This window comes from Callorhinchus milii, unplaced genomic scaffold, assembly GCF_018977255.1.
Source record: "Callorhinchus milii isolate IMCB2004 unplaced genomic scaffold, IMCB_Cmil_1.0 Scaffold30, whole genome shotgun sequence".
NCBI lineage: Eukaryota > Metazoa > Chordata > Chondrichthyes > Chimaeriformes > Callorhinchidae > Callorhinchus > Callorhinchus milii.
The window spans coordinates 1,014,195-1,033,431 of record NW_024704771.1 but is presented as its reverse complement, the minus strand read 5'-3'; the positions used below and the strand labels follow the sequence as shown (position 1 = coordinate 1,033,431).

At 48.1% G+C, this 19,237-nt stretch overlaps 1 protein-coding gene and 1 long non-coding RNA gene across 2 annotated transcripts; both read right to left on the bottom strand.

Annotated features, from left to right (window-relative positions):
• Positions 1-1,357: 1,357 nt before the first annotated feature.
• LOC103171939 (zinc-binding protein A33-like) lies at positions 1,358-16,872 on the bottom strand (the record flags this gene model as incomplete). The annotated part of the gene is made up of 7 exons (XM_042344755.1): positions 1,358-1,869; positions 2,262-2,377; positions 2,475-2,497; positions 3,224-3,304; positions 3,394-3,489; positions 4,526-4,857; positions 16,401-16,872. Coding segments are annotated over 7 exons (1,632 nt in total), but the record flags the coding sequence as incomplete, so codon positions are not given.
• Positions 13,457-15,670, bottom strand: LOC103191560. The gene is made up of 4 exons (XR_006085852.1): positions 15,580-15,670; positions 15,072-15,283; positions 14,494-14,516; positions 13,457-13,972 (listed from the first exon to the last, which is right to left on the bottom strand). It is a non-coding gene; the product is annotated as an uncharacterized LOC103191560 (long non-coding RNA).
• Positions 16,873-19,237: the final 2,365 nt, after the last annotated feature.

Below are 19,237 nucleotides of genomic sequence, written 5' to 3'. Positions count from 1 at the left end.
ACACCACACAGCAAGAGAGAGAGAGAGAGAGAGAGATATTGACCCTTGAGAAAGAGATAGGGAGAGATCCATCACAGAGGGAGAGATCCATCAGAGAGTGAGACACACACACCCCGCACATAGAGAGAGAGAGACCATTCATAGAGAGAGAGAGAGATGTTAAGGTAGTTGAGAATAGGATCAGTCTGAGTTCCATGATCAATCGTGGAATGAAATCCTCCGGTTAGATTAGTTGAAAGAGAAAATGGCTGGATTAACATTTGGGGTTTGCTGCAAACGCCAAAGTAAAGCAGAGAGAATGACAGGTCACTGTATGAACTTATTAGGAGTGTGTGAGAGAAAGAAGGTAGTACTGATGGGGCACTTCAATCAGCCCAACATACACTGGGAATCCACATATATCTATATAAATCCCTCTGCCTTGCCCCCTCCTTCCCTGTGTAAATACTCAGTGTGTCAGGGAGCCCACAAGAACCAGGTCCCTTCTATCATTCTCGTCAGTGATCCAGATACTATTCAGGAAGTGACCACAGTTCAACAACCTTCAGTTGAACTTGGGAAAACAGCACCAGCACATAATCAAATTGGTCCATAACTTTAGATGGGGAAACGTCAGGGGGCTGAGGGCTGAGCTGACAGACATGGACTGGAAGGTGTAACTCAATGACAAATCAGTTCAATGAACTTTAAATAAGTTTCCTTACTCCACACACCTCTGTTTACCTCGCAGTAAGTAGGAACCTGGTTGTTTGTTGATTGGTGGGTCGCTTTCCTGGAGTAACTCCCTCCGCAAAAAGAATTAGTCACTTAATCCACGGCTGTTTATGGGACACTGATGGTCCATTGGCTTCTGCGTTTCGCCCTCAAATATACAGTCCACTCACTTTACCATATTCTGTGAAACACTTTGAGATGTCTCAACGAGGTGATAAGGCGCTATGTGAAAATACTAGGATTATTATTGTTATCTTTATTATTTGGGGATCGATGGAAATCCTTGAAGAACATGATGCACTGCACAAAGGACAAGTAATATAGCCAAGTGCAGGAGGGCAAAATAAACAAAACTCAACAAGAAGCATCAATAGGAAAATAAACAGGAGATAAAAGAAGAAAAGGAAGATAAGGGGAAAATAAATAAACCTACACCAGATTGGATCAATAGGAAAATAAAGAGAGACAAAGAAAGGAAGATTTGTGAAGTTTGTATTTTTAATACTACCCCCTCTTCCCCTGTAAATCCCTCCGTAACCCCCTCCCCCTGTAATCTCCTCCCCCACCGCATTGTATCCCCATAAACAAGAGAGAGAATCACGTGGAAACGGGTAAAACCACATCACTGTTAATACAATAACCGTCAGATCGTCAGAGGCTCAGAACCAAACCTGAGATTGAACAGAGGATAAAGTTTCTCAGTGAAAGTTTGGGTGAAAGTGTGGAGATGAGCCATGTTGTCAGCGTTGTAAAATGACACCTGTCCCCCCTCATAGTCCACGTAAACCCCGACCTTCCCGGGTCTCACTGTCAGGGGCAGAGGGGTGGGGGGTGACGTCAGAGCCTCATAGACCCCAAACCACAGCCACAACCCCCAGACCCCACCCTCTGGTGACCAAGTGATTGGTTGTTTCCTGTTGACAGACTCTGTGGCCAATCCCACAGCCCACATTGACTTGTTGCCCACCCGCACCGCCCAGTAATGTCTCCCCGATGTGAAGCCCTCAGATCTCAGGACAATGGGATCGTCACTAAACCTCTTCGGGGAGTGAGGGAGCGGCTGCTCTTCATCTCCGTCTCTCACACTGGTCCGGTCCTCACTCAGGATGAGCCGGGGATGGGCTGTGTCAGGATCCAGAGTCAGAGCGGCCGGAGCTGAGAGAAGAGAGAAACAACACCAAGTGGAGTGAGGGGGTCCCAGTGCAGTGGGGGGGGGGGGGGGGGGGGGGGTGCAGGAGTGAGGGCGGGCACTAGGGGGCGGTGTGTGAGTGGGTGGTCAGAGGGTCAGTTGCTGAACACAGGACACACAGCCCTGAGGGTGTCCCGCCGCCAGGCCGCCAGCAGAGGGCGCTGGTGACCGTGTGACTGGAGTCGCTGTTGGTGAAAACGCTCACACAGCGCCACCTGCTGACGTCACGCGGTAACTACAAGAGTACAGAGCTCTGCGCTGTGTTACAGTGACATCTCATCACCAACAATGTTTAATTTAGGATCAGGTGAGTGTCAGATATTCACACACCTTCAGTCTGAGAGTGGGAGACATGTACCTGGGCTGATGCTGTGTATTATCTCTCTCCAGACTGTGTACTGTAGAGGCCCTTTGTATATCCCCACAGGCAGATCCCCCCCAGACACTGACAGCACAAAACCATCAGCACTGATCCTGAAATAGGAGACATTCACATTATAAAGTGAAACTACACTTTGTGATTTGTTTGTGCAGTAAATTTTGCCGATATTTTGTAAAGAAATGATTATACCTTCTCTTCCGAGCAGTTTCCTCCTAAAGAAATGAAACACAGACAAATCTGAGCTCACACTGAGACACAACATTTGTAAATTCAGATACAGAGAATAGAATTCTACAGCACACAATTTACTGTCATTATTACAGGAATGTTAGTCACTCAATGTTGTCTCCAAAGTCCGGAAAGTTTAGATATAAAGTGGTGTTTGTGTGAGGTTATAGACAGGGACACATAGTGAGACCTACTTACAGACACACACTGTCAAACTCAATAACTTACAGTAACTTACCTGTAGAAACAGTAAATAGAATATTAATAGGATTGCACTGTAAGTAGAAGGTGAATGATAACATTCTCCCACAGACGAATAAATGTTGATCCCAGGATAACCACAGCTGACGTGTCCCTGGATGTTGGCTTTGCAGGGACACCGCAGGCCCTGGGAGTGACTGAATGTGGGTTCAGTTCTGTACTGAGTGACAGCAGCAGAGTCGCCATCAGAATATACCAAATAATCATAAAATCTCTGGGCTGTTTAACAGTCAGACTTTGACTTTCTGCTCCAGACTGTGTGTAACTGTTACTGAACTCCATTATAATTTAATCTCTTTACCTGCAGAAAGGTGAGTGTGTCCTTTTCCATCTGTTTCAGTAACTGAGAGATTTTATTCAGTAGAATCTAACTTGTCCTGAATCTGTCTCAGATTATTCTCCATTTGGTGTAAAATCTTCTCCTCTTGCTCTCTGAGCTCTCGGATTACACGCTGCTCTCTGTCAGTGAGGCTGTGGCGCATTTTAGCAAACTCTGCCGTGACGTGGTTCTCCAGACTGTTCGCCTGTTGCTACAAAATGAAGCGTCGGACATCACACTGTGCACAGTAAAGAGAGACACACGACTGAGAGCCCAGACATCAGCCCCGACACAACTTACCTTCACTTGTGAAATCTTTTGTTTCTGTTTCTCTTTAGCTGTGAGAGCAGTGGCCTTCCTCTGTGTGAGAGAAGCTAAGGAGGATTTCACTTTATCCTGGAATAAACAACAACAAATCACATTTATATGGGGTCTTTCACTGTGCTGTTTAACAGTCAGACTTTGACCGTCCACACAATCCCTCTCCCCGCATGAGTCTCTCCAGCATCAGCATCCACGAATGCTCACTCCACCTCATCAAGCCAGTCAGGAACCTGGAATTCTTGTTCAACCTGAAAATATCCTTTCTCTCCCATATCCATGCCATGACCTGCTCTGCCTTAGCCCACCTCCGCAACATTGCCCGACTCCACCACTGGCTCACCACTCAGGACACTGAAACCCTCATCCACGCATTCGTCAGCTCAAGGCTCGACTACGAAAACTCCCTCCTTGTTGGCCTCCCCAACTCTTCCCTCCACAAGCTGCAGATTAACCAGAATTTTTCAGCTTGTGCCCTTTCCTGCACAAGGCTCCGTGACCTCATTACACCCACCCTCGCCCGACTTCACTGGCTCCCCATCCCTCAGAGGCGAGAGTTCAAAATCCTGTTTCTCTCGGCCCTCCATGGCCTTGACCCCTCCTACCTCACTGACCTGCTGACCCCCTATCAACATGTCCGCTCCTTCCATTCAACAGGTTCCAGCTTTCTCCATGTCTCCTGCCTGACCCACCCTACCATTGGCAGCCGGGCTTTCAGCCACTCTGCCCCCACCCTTTGGAACTCCATCCCACAATCCCTTCAAGACGCGACTTAAGTTCCTACTTTTTGACCGTACCTTCAGCCGCCCTCCTAACTCTGGCCTCCCTCATACCAAGCCTGCCCTCCCTCACCCTGATCTCCGACTCTTTAGTGCCTTGGGATGTCCTCCTGATGTGAAAGGCGCTTTACAAATGTAATTTTGTTGTTGTTGTTCACGTCAGTGGAAATTCCTAGAATAGTGATACTGTCAGCACCTAAAGTGAGGAGGAGCTGATGGGAGCTAAGCAGGAGGGCCTCCGTCCTGCCAACATTCAACTGGAAACACGACGGAATCAAATTATTTGAATGTGAAAATGTAATTGAATGAATCCCATGTGAGGATCCTTTTACCTTGTAGATTTCAACAGCTTCATCAATGGGCAGGAAGCTGTGATCTCTGTGTTCCCGGGAATCTCTGCAAACTAAACACATCAATTTCCTGTCAGTTTCACAGAACAGCTGGAGTTCTTGCTGGTGTTTCTCACAGCGACGTTTAATTTCTGTCTCTTTTGGGGTCAGCCTCAACTCCTGAGCTTTCTCTGACAGGTTGGCCAGGGCCCGATTGGTCCTGAGGTTCCTTTCCGGGAAAGGCTCCTGACACACAGGACAGGTGTTCACGCCCTTATTTTCCCAGCACTGTGTGATGCAGGAGCGGCAGAAGCTGTGGCTACAACACAGGAGAACTGGATCAGTAAAGAAATCCAGACAAACCAGACAAATTAACTCCTCGGTCAGACCGTGAGTCTGGTGTTGAGAAGCCATTTCACCCTCAGCACTCCCTGATTCAAAATTGCTTTTACTTCGCTGTTTGTGAGGAGTGGCTCCTTCCTGATAACCAGTCACTTGCTCTTCAGCTCCGTCCTGTAATCTTTACTTATCAACGAAGTGAATACTGAGTGACAGATTAACCCTCTCACTGCGTCTCTCTGGTTGTGGATTCCTGTAACATCCTGTCGTGGTTAGAGCACTCACCTCACAAGCGAGAGGATCCTAATTGAATCCTAGGCCGGACAAAACATTGGGCAAGTTTCCTTACACTTCTGTTTGCTGAGCAGTAAATAGGAACCAAGTTGTTAGTCGATTGGTGGATCGCTTTTCTGGGGATAATACTTGAAAAAAATAATTTGTCACTAAATCTACAACTGTTTGTGGAACACTGCTGTGTGCATTCGGCTGCTGCATTTTGCCTGCAAAATATATAATCAATTCACTTTACCCTATATTCTGTGAAGTGTTTTGAGGTCTGCCGAGTGGAGGGAGTGTGCAGCCTGAAATGGCGTTAGGCGGTTGTAGAGGCAGAGGCGAACAAGACTATGGAGGTCTTTGAAGGTGGGAATGACAGTTTAAACTTGATTCTCTGAGGGATGGGGAGCCAGTGAAGCCGGGCGAGGATGGGGTGATGGGTTCTCTCAGTGCTCAGTGCAGACATACTCAGTGCTCTGGTCAGACCCCACCTGGAGGAAGACATAATGTTCTGGTCTCTGAGACACAAGTGGCTGTGCAGGCCTTAGAGGCAGTGCAGAGGAGAGCAATGAGTGTTTAGTAATGAGTTAGAATAACAATAATTGCCGGCCATCGGACACAGCTACATTGTCGTGAAGAGTGAACCTACACATCTACTGACTCGAACCTAATCTTAGCTATGAGCAATGTTTTGACAAGCTTGGGGTCTTCTCTAGTTCAAACTCTCATTCTCACCTTCAAAGTCTTGGTCTCCCCACCTTTCTGACCTTCCAAACCCTATTAACCTAAGCGCTCCCTCCACTCAATGGAGACCGGCCTGCTTGAGGTGGTCGGTCATTCAGCATCTCTGCCCCCACACTTTGGTATTCTATCCTGCAATCCCTCCACCTTACCCTCTCTTTTGCTCCTTCAAGTCCTGGCTAAAGACTTTCCACTTCAACTGTGCCTTCGGCCATCCTACCACACCACCCACCCCACCCCCCCCCACACTGCCCTCCAACCCTCCTGACCCAAACTCCCAGCTCAAGTCCCAGCACCCTGGGATGTCCTTCCAACATGAAGGGCAATTTTCAAGTGTAATTTATTGTTGTTCAGTCTTGAGAAGACACAACTCAGAGGGGACTCATAGAAGGTGCAGAACATTTTAGCCTGGATTGCAAATGTAAAAGCCAGATCAATACTTTTAGACGCACTGAGAGAGAAGGCCAAAAAGACACTTGCATCAAACACTGTATTTGGAGCAAAGTTTACAGATTAGGTACAATCCAGACACAAATCAACAGAAACCTGATCTCAAAGGGGTTGCAGGAACAGAGAGACCTGGGGTTCCACATAAGGAAATCTATGAAGATGGCAGAACAGGTAAATGAAGCTGCTAAAAAGCATACAGGATACTCGGCTTTATAAGTAGAGGCATAGAATACAAGATTCAAGAACCTTTATAAAGGATTAGGTCTCAGCTAGATTATTGTGTTCAATTCTGGGCACCACACTTTAGGAAGGAAAGGGAAAGGGTACAAAGGAGATTTTACAGGATAGTACCAAAAATGAGGAGCTTCAGTTGTGAGTTATGAGTCCAGAAAAGCTAGGATTAATCTCCTTGGAGCAGAGCAGGTTAAGGGGGAATTTAATAGAGGTGTGTGGGGATTTGATAGGGTGAGCAGGAGGAAGCTGTTCCCACTGGTGGGTGGGTTAGCAACAAGAATAACTTGCACTTTATATAGCGCCCGCCACGCAGGGTAGTGTGTCAGAGCGCCTAACAGTGGCAGAGGCTGATTCCCAGTTGGGGGAGGTGGGAGGTGGCCGTAACCACGATCAAAGTGGAGTCCTGTAGCTCAGTAGTTAGAGCACTCGCTTTGCAAGTGAGAGACCTGAGTTCAATTCCATGCAGAGGGCGAAACCTTGGGCAAGTTTCCTTACTCCACACAGAGCCTAATAATAATCCCTCCAAAACCAAAAACAATAATAAATTGGTCATTTTCAATCCACGACTGTTTGTGGGACATTGCTGTGCGCAATTGGCTGCCAGGTTCGCCCACAAATATACAGTCAATTCACTTTACAGTGTGTTCTGTGAAACGCTTTGGGACGTCCTCCCGACGTGAAAAGCGCTATATCAAATGCAAGGATTATTATTATTATTATTAAAGTGGAAAGTTTTCAGACAGGGCTTCAAAGAGGGTGAGAGGGGGCAAGGAGGAGGGATTGAGGGAAAGTGATCCAGAGTTTTGGGGATTATTGGCTGAAAGTGCAACTTATCATTGGTGGGGGGGGAAGGCTATGAGGGACGAGCAGGAGGCGGTGCCAGAGATGCTGGGTGGTGGATTATGGCATGAGGAGGTCGGAGAGATAGGGAGGTGCCAGGGAGAGGATGGATTTGAATATGAGGATCTTGAAGTTGAACCATACGGCGATGGGGAGCCAGTGGAGCCTATCCAGAACTGGTGAGATGTGGGTACGGAGTTTGGTCCGAGTCAGTATGTGGGAGGCAGAGTATTGAATGGTCTCGAACTTTTGAATGTGGGGGAGGAAGGACGGCTGAGGGTCAAACCAGTTGTGCAAAGGTTCGGTGAGTCTGAGGGAGAGCCCAGGGAGGTTGAGAACTTTAGATCTGCAGGAGTGAAGACGTTAATGGGAGCCAAGGAGTATGGCTTCCGTCTTGTCCATATTCAGCTGCAGGAGATTTACACTCATCCTGGCCTTGATGTCTGCCAGACAAACTGATAGAACATTGGTGGCCCTCGAGTTAGTACTGGAGGAGGCAAAGTAGATTTGTGTGTCATCCGCAAACATGTGAAAGTTTACCCCGTGTCTGTGGATGACATCGGCCAGAGGGAGCATATACTTAAGGAAAAGAAGAGGGCAATTGACAGATTGCTTTACGGGGGTAATAATTCCTTTAAAAAAGTAATAAATAGGTCACTTCAGACTACGATGGTTTGCACATAGCTGCTGTGCATGATTGGCTGCCGTGTTTTGCCCACAAAATATACAGTTAATTCACTTGACAGTATATTCTGTGAAGCGCTACGAGACATCTTGAGGACATGATAAGGCACTGTATCAAACGCAAAGATTATTATTATCAACACCTATAGTCACCACAGCCCCCACAGAGACACACCCTCACTCTCTTTCCCTCACCCCACCTCCAACCCCCCCCCCTCCCACCATCCTCAACCCTCCACAACCTTTTGTCTGTTTGACTAACATTTTCCTTGAGCTTCAGCGATACCTTCAAATTCTATTAAATTCTATTGAATTCTGTGGCGTAAACATGTCCGCACCTTCTCTCTATCTGTTCACTGTTCAACAATATTTCCTTTTATAACTCAAACCCAAATCAACTTCAAACGCTATTGACATCCAATCGTCACCACAGATAACCGACGCCATCTCCTCCTCCTCGTGTGAAGCTCTTCCTGCGGGAGGTAAGACAGCAGCTGCCGGGACTCGCTCCTCGAGCACTGTCCGCCCTTCCCGCACTTGTGTGGTGTGTGCGGTAAACCAGTGACCCCCAGGACCCGCTGTGTGTGGCGGCCACTGTGTCCCTTCACACACTTCCCGCCTGTGGCAGGTGGTCAGACCGCGGCTCTCAGGCCCAGAGCCGTGTCCGGAGCCACTGCCTCCCGTTCCCGCTGTGTGTGTCAGTCTGTGTGAGGGGCGGTGATGGCTCCGCTGTCCTGTCACAGCCTTTGTGCGGCTTCTCTGCCCAGTTTGGTTGGTAATGGCTCAGTCGGTCACAGAGGGAGGAAGGGACAAGGCCGTGGGGGGCCTTGATGGAGACAATGAGGATTTAGAGCTCTATCCTCTGGGGAAGCCATTGGAATCAAGTGAGTGCGGGGCTGATAGGATTGGGAGTAGGTGCGGTTCTGGATGATCTGCATCGTGTGGAGGTGGAGTCGAGTCTTGATATAATAAATATAGTGTGGGTGACAGTGTGTCTCAGTCTGGTTTTGTCTGAGTCTGTGAATAGTGGAGACTTGCTGACGGGCTGTGACAGACTGAATAGACTGAGCGGCAGAATTAATGACAGTCTCTGCAAACACAGCATCAACATGGGGCAGATTCACCATATTCCCAAAAGGTGGAAACACAGATTGCCATTCCCGGGTCTGTGTGTAATTCACGCAGTTTGTGAATGTTTCTGCCGCCAGTGGTTTGGGAAATGTCTCAGTCGGGCACCTCAGGGGCTCGGCATCGAGTTACACTTCAATTTACAAAGAATATACAGCACAGAAACCGCCAAACCAGTCTGTGCCGGTGTTTATATTCCACATCAGTCCCCACCCATTCCTTACTGCCTCCCATTCCATTCAATCCTCCTCTCCCTCATGCGAAGGTCTCCTGACTGAGCTTAAAGGGAGCGTCACAGACACGTGTGCCCATCCTGTGTGTTGTTGACCTGCCTGCGCCCCCCATAAAGGGGAGGGGGTGAGGATAGGTTTAGGAGGTCCGACTTCCTCTTGAAAACAGTAGAGTCCTATAGCTCAGTGGTGAGAGCACTCGCCTCACAAGTGAGAGGTTCCTGGGTGGGGCGAAACCTTAGACAAGTTTCCTTACACCACACACCTCTCTTTGCCAAGCGGTAAGTATTGGATGGTGGATCGCTTTCTGGGGGTAATAATCTCTCCCCAAAATTAATTTGGTCACTCAATTCACGACTGTTTGTGGGTCACTGCTGTGCACACTTCACTGCAGCGTTTCGCCCACAGAACACACAGTCACTACACATTACAGTATGTTCTCTGAAGCATTTTGAGATGTCTCAGCAAACCCCAAACATGGAGCAGCCGGTGAGGCTGGAGAGGGAAGCAACAACTGGATCAGAAACAACCACTGGAGCAGAGTAATGAGGGTCAGAGGAGGAGGTGGGCATTCGGTGTCTCAGCGCTGTGTTATCCGTGTGGTCTCTGTACATAAGGGGGAGAGGGAGTTAAGACATCTCAGGGTGTGGGTCAGGGGGTGACTGTGAGGGATGTGTGTAGTCAGAGGGTGAGGGGTGTGTGTAGACTGTGTATAATGATTGGCCATAAAATAATAATAATAATATGGTTTATTGTAAATTGTGGCAGTATTTTGCAAGTGAATGACAATATTTTTGGATACTAATATCCACTTGAACACACACAGACGTGACCTCGGCTTAAAGAAGGTTAAAGATGTCGCTTCTTGGGCGATTGTTACAGTGATTGAGAGAGAAATGTTACAGATTATAAAAACTGTCACTGAAAACACACAGTGTTTATACACAGTGAGACGCGGCCGCTCACTGGGGAACAACACGGCACCTGTTTATAGATATAAAAGTGATTTGGGAGATTTCAGTGAGATTCTGAGCACAGCCCCGACTGTGAGACTGGGCATTGCTGGAGAGAAAGATATCAGCGATATATATCCCTGTCTCAGAGCGTGTGAGTCACACACTGGATGGCAAGTCAGATTCTCCCAACACGAGCACAGAGACGAGCTGGCGATGAGCTTTACACAGATGGCTCACGTTTTGCTCCCACACATTGGGTGTCAGGTTCCTCTGATGCTCTGAATGATGTTAATCCAGACGAGCTGTTGCGGTGCTGGTGCTGATTGTGCTGTCTGGCGGCTACAGTGGCTCATTACACTGAACCCCCGGCTCGAGGCCGGACCAATGGGGGAGATCCCGTCTGGAGAGCCGGAATTTCCAGCTGAGTGTCATTCCAATGTCGGTCCCGGCATTTACTGCTTTATTGTAAAACACCAATAAATTGTAATTGTTTGAATCTCAGGAACAGGAGATAGTGAATCAGTGATTCAAACAATCTGAGTGACAGTGGGTATCCCCGGCCCCTGTGACGGCCAGTGAGGATGGTGAGGCTGCTCAGTGTGACAGGAGAGGGGAGCCCACGGGAGGACACACAGCGAAGGCCCACGGAAACCTTTTCAAAACTTATTTTGGTGTCGATCCCTATCGTCCAAACACCCGGAGTCCTGGTATCAGGATCCAGAGTCGGAGAGGCCGGAGCTGAGACACACAGGAAACTAACACAAAGAGGAGTGAGGGTCTCGAGGAGCAGGACAGTTGCAGGCGGGAGTGCCGGTGGGGCACAGACAGTGTGTGGGCAGCGACTGCTCCTCAGGACAGAATGGGAGAATCTGTCAGCCCTGACAGACCGGCTTTAGTGATTTGATTCTTGTAACAGAGACAGTTCTCTATTCATTAGTAGTGTGAGATTTTTACATTCACCTGAATAGGCACAGACAGGACCTTATATTAATTCCCTCAGCTCTGTACCAGAGGGTCATCCGAGGCTGTGAGCTGAAAGTCCTGGTGTGTGTGAGAGTGTTACAGACTGAGCCGGGCTGATGCACAGCTTTGGCATATTCAGGTGGAATCCCTCAGAGACATTCCTTGTTCATGACAGACTGTCAGCTTTTGCATCAGTAAATGTACATCATTCACATTTTAAACATCAGAAGATGTGAGACGTTTACCTGAGCTGATGCTGTCCATCATCGTCTCTACTCTCATCCCCACCGTCATGGGGTTTTGGCTTTGTTTGGCTTCAATCTTACCTTTCCCACTGTCTGCACTTTGTGTCCACCAACACCAGAAGAATGCAAACATTTGGAGACTGACAACATTGTAGAGAAATACTGTCAGGTGATAGAGGACTGATGAAGGGAGAATATAAAACAAGGCGAAGAGAAATAGTCCAACCGTTAGTAAAGCCCTTAGAAGAGTGCCTGAAGCAATGAAAGAGAGGTGAAAAGAATCATTAAACAACATGGAAAAGGACCCGATGACTGACTGGGCGAGTGCTTCAGTGACAGATGTTGGTCCTGGAACCCACTGCCGTTCATCTTGTCACCACCAGATGGCGGCAGCACTGCCCCATACAGCAATGTCTCCACTTATTAGACTTGAGTTTATATTCAACAACTTGCATTTATATCGCGTCCTTCACGCGGGGCAGCGTCCCAGAGCGCTTGACAGAGGGGGAGTCTGACCCCGATCCAGGGGTAGAGGGAGGGGAGAGGTGACAGTGAACACAATCAAAATGTAAGGTCTTTGGATGGGATTTGAAAGTGGGGAGGGAGGGGGCAATGGGCGGAGGGATTGAGGGAGGGAATCCAGAGCTTCGGGGCACAGTGGCTGAAAACACTGTCAGTGACATTTGTAGTGATTTTGGTGATTCATTGAAATGGTTTCTCCAGTCGGTTCCTCATTCAAACAATTATGTAATGCGACGGTGTGTACATTTGTGCAATTTTCACACTTTACACAATTTGCAATTATTCCCAGATTTAACCAATTTGTATATTTCCGTATCTTGGCTGAACACACCACTTTACCCGCAATGCCGTTGCCAAATAAAGGTGAAAACCTCAGACAGGATCACGCTGCCAAGCTCGGCAGATTGACACGCTCCCAAATTTCCCACTTTCCAGAGAAGCGGCCTATAAAATGTAACCCCATCACCCCTGGATATGTCTGGTTCCTGCCCAGACCATAATAAACTTTGTTTTTGATGTCGGGCTGAATCACACCATCGAAATGTCTCAAAGAACGTCACAAGATTTTACCTTAAAAGTAATACGACACAATGTGTTTTGTTCACCCACAAAATACACAGTCACTGCAGTGTATCCCGGGATGACATCCCAAAATGAAAGCTGCTATTCTAAATCTAAGGATTATTATTATTCTTATGATTCTTGTTATACAATTTACACTTATAAAGAGCTTTCACGTTAGGTGATCGTACTAAAGCACTTCATTGCACACAAACAGCCATGAAGAAAATATCCAATCTTATTTGTTTGAACTGTTTGAACAGTGCATTGGGATCTTTCACATCCACTCAATCTAAAGGAGGGTAACTCTGACAATACAGGGCTTCCCCAGGACTGCACTGGAGTCACTGAGCTTAAAATCCCCGATGTGGGGATTGAACCCACAACCTTTGGACTCAGAGGCCAGAGCATTACCGACTGAGCCAGACTGAGACAGGTTTAACCTGTGACCAGCAGATTGTCAGCGGCTCAGAGTTTTCCCCATCAGATCCCAGGACAATGGGACAGAAACTGAACCTCTTCCAGGTGTTACGGAGCTGCTGCTCATTTTTTTCCCCGTATCTCACACTGGTCAGGTCCTTACACAGGATAAGCCAGGGATGGGCTGTGTCAGGATCCAGAGTCAGACGGCCGGAGCTCAGAGAGAGGGCTTCACTGGCTGGTGAGTTACCACTGCCCAACGCCCGGCATTAAGGCGCTGCTGTGGGGAGCGCTGTCTGTGTTACTCTCCTCTGTCTCTCAGTGTGTCTCTCTCTGTCTGTCTGCATGAGGTTCTGTGTGAACATATCTTTCTTCAGGAAAGATATAATTGGCCCTGGAGGAGGTGCAACACAGGTTCACTGGAATGTTTCCAGGCCTCAAAGGGTTACGTTACGAGGAAAGGCTGCGTAAACTTAGATTGTATTCCCTTGAGATTGGAAGGTTGAGGGGTGATTTGATTGAGGTGTTTGAGATGGTGGTTTGAGAAGCCCACAGTCAGGACTGGCGAGACTCAGGGAAATTTCCATGTGTAGGTGGCATATGTATATGCAACTCTCAGACTGGTTCAGAGACTCAGAAGCACGGTGATGGGTTTCCGTGTGTGTCAGACACCCAACTGCTGACCAAAAACAACTATCTGCATCTACCACACAGTGAGGGCTTTATAGTGAGGGACGAGTCCGGAACTGTTCACCAAGGCTGATCATGTGGATCATTTCTCTCCACACTGTGAGGTCTTTGGGTATTGCCAGAGTCAAATCTCCTCGTACCACTGATGGCTCAATCCAGTCTTCACTAACACTGTAAAGATGACAACAACAAGAAACAAAAAATTACATTTACACTGCACCTTCCACTTCAGAAACATGTCCCAAGGAGCTGGACAGTCAAGGGTTACACCTGAGCCGGGTGTTGGAATCAAGAGGGTTGGAGGGTGGGAGTTGGAGAATGGCCGAAGACATGGTCAAAGAGGACGAGATGGGCCTTAAAGGTGAGGAGGGAGATGGGGGGTTCTGGTTTGGAGTTCCAGAAGCTGGAGCAGAAAAGCAGAGACCCCGACCACCAGTGGTGGGGTGGGTAGGGCTGTGGACATGGAGCAGGTGGAGCAGACAGGTTGGTATAGTGTTAATAGGTCACCGAGGTCGGGAGGATCAAGGTCTTGGAGGCCATTAAAAGTGAGGGAGGGATGGGTGGGGCCGGTCGGGGACACAGGGAGCTGGGGAGGGGGTGGCAGTAGAAAGGGCACAGGCAGCAGAGTGGATCCCGTGGTTACTGCTTTGACATTAACGAGTGAAACAGTTTGTTTGAAGAGAACGTCAGACCTGATCTTCCGAGAATCTTCCTCCTGAAATGAAACAAAACACCGAGAGGTCAGAGTCACAGCAGCTAACCCTCCGCGTGCGGAACAACCTCCACACGGTGACTCGCTCAGGGAGCTTTACACAAGGTGAGAAGAAGGAGGTTTGCATTTGGTACAGAGCCTTTCACATTGGGAGGATGTCTCAAACACTTCACTGGATTCACCGTAAAGTGTAGTGACTGTGTGTTTTGTAGGCAAGTGTAAGGGCTGAGCTCTGTTATGTTGTTAGTTTTGCAGAGCTGAGGGCTGTCCTTTGGATGACACGTTAACCTGTGGTGTTGCGCCTGTTCAGGTGGACGATAAAGATCCCGGACATGACTGGAAACGTGAAGGGAGTTACTCCCAAATAACAATTGGTCATTCACTTCATTGCTGTTTGTGGGGCACTTTCTGTGCAAATTGGCTGTTGTGTTTGTCTGTAAAATACACAGTCACTACACTTTACTATGAATCACTTTGAGACATTAAAACGAAATTAAAGGCACTGTATAAAATGCAAGGCCTATTATTACATAAATAAAAACAATCTCCTTTTCTTACCCTCAGAAAGGACCCCATGTCCTGTTCATCCATTTGCCGCTGTAACGTTACTAATTCTGGGTCTATAGATTTTAACGCCTCTTCAAACCCTATAACATTTCCTCCTCTCACTCTCTGAGCTCTCGCATTACACACTGCTCCGTGTCACTGAGGTTCTGGTGCATTTCGGCAAACTCAGCCGTGACGTCGTTCTGCAGACTCCTCGCCTGTTCCTGTAAAGTGAGGCGTCAGACATCACAATGGGGCACGTTAAAGAGAGAGACACGACTGAGACCCCAGACATCACGCAGTAAAGAGAGAGACACGTCTGAGACCCCAGACATCACACGGTAAAGAGAGAGACACGCCTGAGACCCCAGACATCACGCGGTAAAGAGAGAGACACGTCTGAGACCCCAGACATCACACGGTAAAGAGATAAACACGACTGACAGCCCGTAGTGGGGATGGATTCCACAATCTTCTGGCTCAGAGGTGAGAGTGCTGACTCCTATCACACGCAACTTACCTTCAAGGTAGAAATCTTCTCTTTTTGCCCAAATTAAGCTAAAAAAAAACATCCTTTCTCTTCAGACCCAAGTTGAAATATGATTTCAGTTTCTCCTGTAATCAAAATGGAAATTAACTGAAACAAACACATTGTTAACTGTGTCAGTGTGACCAGAGAGAACACACAGCGGGAAGTCTGACAGATAGCGCTCTCAATGGCCGGTTATGCCGTTTAGTTGGTTAAACTTCGATAGATACCCCGACATATACTCTGGGATACACAAGCCTTGGCTCTTGTCGGCCTGTGTCAAATAGTCATCAGATTTGTAAACAGAGTGCGTCCCTCCGTGGAACCAAGTCAATATTCCATGTGCAGTTAACATATCATAGAATCATAGAATTATACAGCACAGAAGGAGGCCTTTTGGTCCATTGTGTCTGTGTCGGCTCTTTGAGAAGAGGTATCCCAATCAATCCCACTCCCTCGCGCTCTCCCCATAGCCCTGCAAACTTGTCCTCCCCAAATAATTATCTGCTTCCCTCTTGAAAGTTGTTATTGAATCGGCTTCCAACACCCTTTCAGGCAATGCATTCCAGACACGAACAACGCTGTGTGGTAAAACCTCTCCTCTGTTTCTTTTAACTGTTATAAATCCTCGGGTTACGACCCACGCACCAGTGGAAATAGTTTCTCCCTTATATCTCAATCACCACCTGCTTTGGATTCTCTTAAACACAGCAATAGTTTCCGTGTGTGTCAGACACTCGGCTCAAGAAAGAGAGAGAGAATTGCAGTCACATTATAAAGTCCGCTCCTTGTGTACCTTTGTAGATCTCAGCAGCTTTGTCTATGGACATCACTGAGTGATTTGTGATTCTGTTCCTCAGCATAAATGAGACACATCTCACAGATCAATTTCTTATCCGTCTCACAGAACGGCTTCAGCTCTTCCCGATGATCATCACAACGGTGTTCCCTTTCTCCCCGTTTCGGATCCAGACTGAGATTTTGAGCTTTTTCAGCCAAATTATCCATTGGTCGACCTGCTCTCAGCTCCCCTCCCGGACACACCTGGCGACACTCCGGGCAGGAGTGAGCCTCCGGCCTCTCCCAAAGCCCTGCGAGACACGAGCGGCAGAAGCTGTGGCCGCAAACCAGAGAAACCGGACCCTTGACCAGGTCCGGGCAAACGGGGCAAGTGAGACCCTCCGCTGAGCTCCGGTGCTGCTCTCTGCAGCCGTGTCCCCTCCACCGCTCACTCCCACAAACTGCTGCCACTCTCAGCTTTGGGGCTGTGTCCAGACCCAGAGATCAGCAGAAGCCACTTGTTTGGGAGGTTTGTGGCTGTGACCCTCCCCCTGGGCCCGGATCAGAAGGTAATAATAATAACAATGATGACATTTCCCCAGAGGGAGGGGGTGAGACGGGGACGAGAGGAAGCGCCGCCTGTGCGGGGGTTTGTGTCGCTGACACTGAGCAGAAGGAACAGCAGCAATGGCGGTGCCCGGGAGCCACAATGCACTGCGCGGGTGAAAGCGCCCTATCTCTGTGATGGTGGCGGTGTATCACTGACAGTGCGGAGTGGCTGCAGCGCCACCTGTTGGTGACACAGCGTCACCGCGGCATCGAACCACATACCACACGAGGCAGCGCCACCCGTTGGTGACACAGCGTCACCGCGGGATATAACAGCACACAATGGCGGCCGCGGTATTCGGGTAACGTTGGACACCGGTTAATTCGGACACAAAGCGCCAGGTCCCGGTTGGGTTGTGCATTGACAGCTTCCGGTGCACAGGAAGGAACCAGTCATTTCCCCCAAAACAACAGGAAAGTCAACAAGTTACTGTTTATTACCTGTTTCCTGTCATCTCCTTCCCCGCCCTCCCCGCCCTCTCTGTCCCGCCCTCTTTCTCACTCCCTCCTTCTCTCTCTGACTCTTTCTCTCACTCGCTCTCTCTCTCTCTGACTCTCACTCCCTCTCTCTGACTCTCTCTCACTCCCTCTCTCTCACTTCACTCAGTTGTTCGTCGATTGCCGGGTCACTTTTCCGGGGGAATTAATCCCTACAACAACAATAATAATTTAGTTGCTTCAATCCATGGCTGTTTGTGGGGACACTGCTGTGCACAATCGGCTGCTGCTCTTTGCCCACAAAATATACAGTCACATTCGCTTTAGAGTGTATCCTGTGAAGCCCTTTGAGATGTGTTGAATAAGTGTTAAGTCGCTATATCAAATGCAAAGATTATTGTTACTATTATTCTCTCTCTCTGTCTCTACATTACATATCAGATTGAGCTCTTGTTGAGCACGTGTTCGATACCCGAGCGGAGAGAAACCTTAGGCAACTTCCCTCACTGCACATGCCTCTGTTTACCAAACAGTCAATAGGAACCAGTTTTAATCGCATTCTGGGGGGAATAATCCCTTAAAAAAGAATTTGGTCACTGAATCCATGACTGTTTGTGGGACACCTCTGTGTGCAATTGGTTGCCACGTTTTGCCCACAAAATACACAGTCAATTCACTTTACACAGTAATAATAATAATCCTTGCATTTGATACAGCATCTTTCACGTCGGGAAGACGTCCCAAAGCGCTTCACAGAATATACTGTAAAGTAATATACAAGATTGTGTGAAGCCCTTTGTGACGTCTGAAAGACGAATGCAAGAATTATTATTACATTCAGTTCTTGTCTCCTGTCACCCTCCTCGCCTGCTCTCTATCCCGGGCCCTTCCACAGACTTCCCTCTGCTCCAGCCCTGGGCCTCCTCCACCCGGAGCACCGCAACACTTGTTAATGGTTGTCCCAGAGCAGCCCGTAAATTACTCCCCATCATCAGCGCACCGCAAGGCCTGCCTCCCCTGCCTCCAAAAGGTAACCCCTACCCCCTTCTCTCACTTCCCTCATCCACATCCTTCCCAACTGAATTAAAAAAGAAATAATTTGGTCACTCAATCCAAGAGTGTTTGTGGGCCACTGTTGTATGCAATTGGCTGTCATACTCTGCCCACAAAATACACAGTCAATTGACTTCACAGTTTATACTGTGAAGCCCTTTGAAACGTCTCAAAGACATGATAAGGCACTGTATCAAATGCAAGAAATATTATTATTACTTCTCATCACTCATACTTGACAGTCGTTTTCCCCCAAATGCTCCCCCACCAGCTCCTCTATTCACATCACCAGCCAAATTGTTGCTCTTTCTCTAACACAGCTTTCACTATCCACCGCCTTCACTGCCTGTGAAGTGCTTTGAGACATCTCAACACTGTGATCAGGCGCTGTAGCAAATACACCGATTATTATTTTTTATCATTAACTCATGTCACCCTTTCACAGCACGTGATAAACAGCCGTCATGCTGGAGAAAATGTCTCGGACGCTCTTGGAGAAGACAGAAGTGTTAGACAGAGTCAAGATGGAGCCATGAGGGACTCCGCTACGAGAACTGACCAGAAGACTTGGGGTCAAGAAGTCGACACTGGGTGACAGCATCGCCAGTGAGATGAAGCTGCGCCACACAGCGGTCTCCTCAGCCGAGGGCGATGTTGGTCTGCATAAGAAGAGGGATCGCAAAGGCAAAGATTGCAAGGTACCCAGAATCATATGAGGTTCACTGTCGGGTATACAAAAATTCGAATACGCATAGTGCTAGGTGTCCGC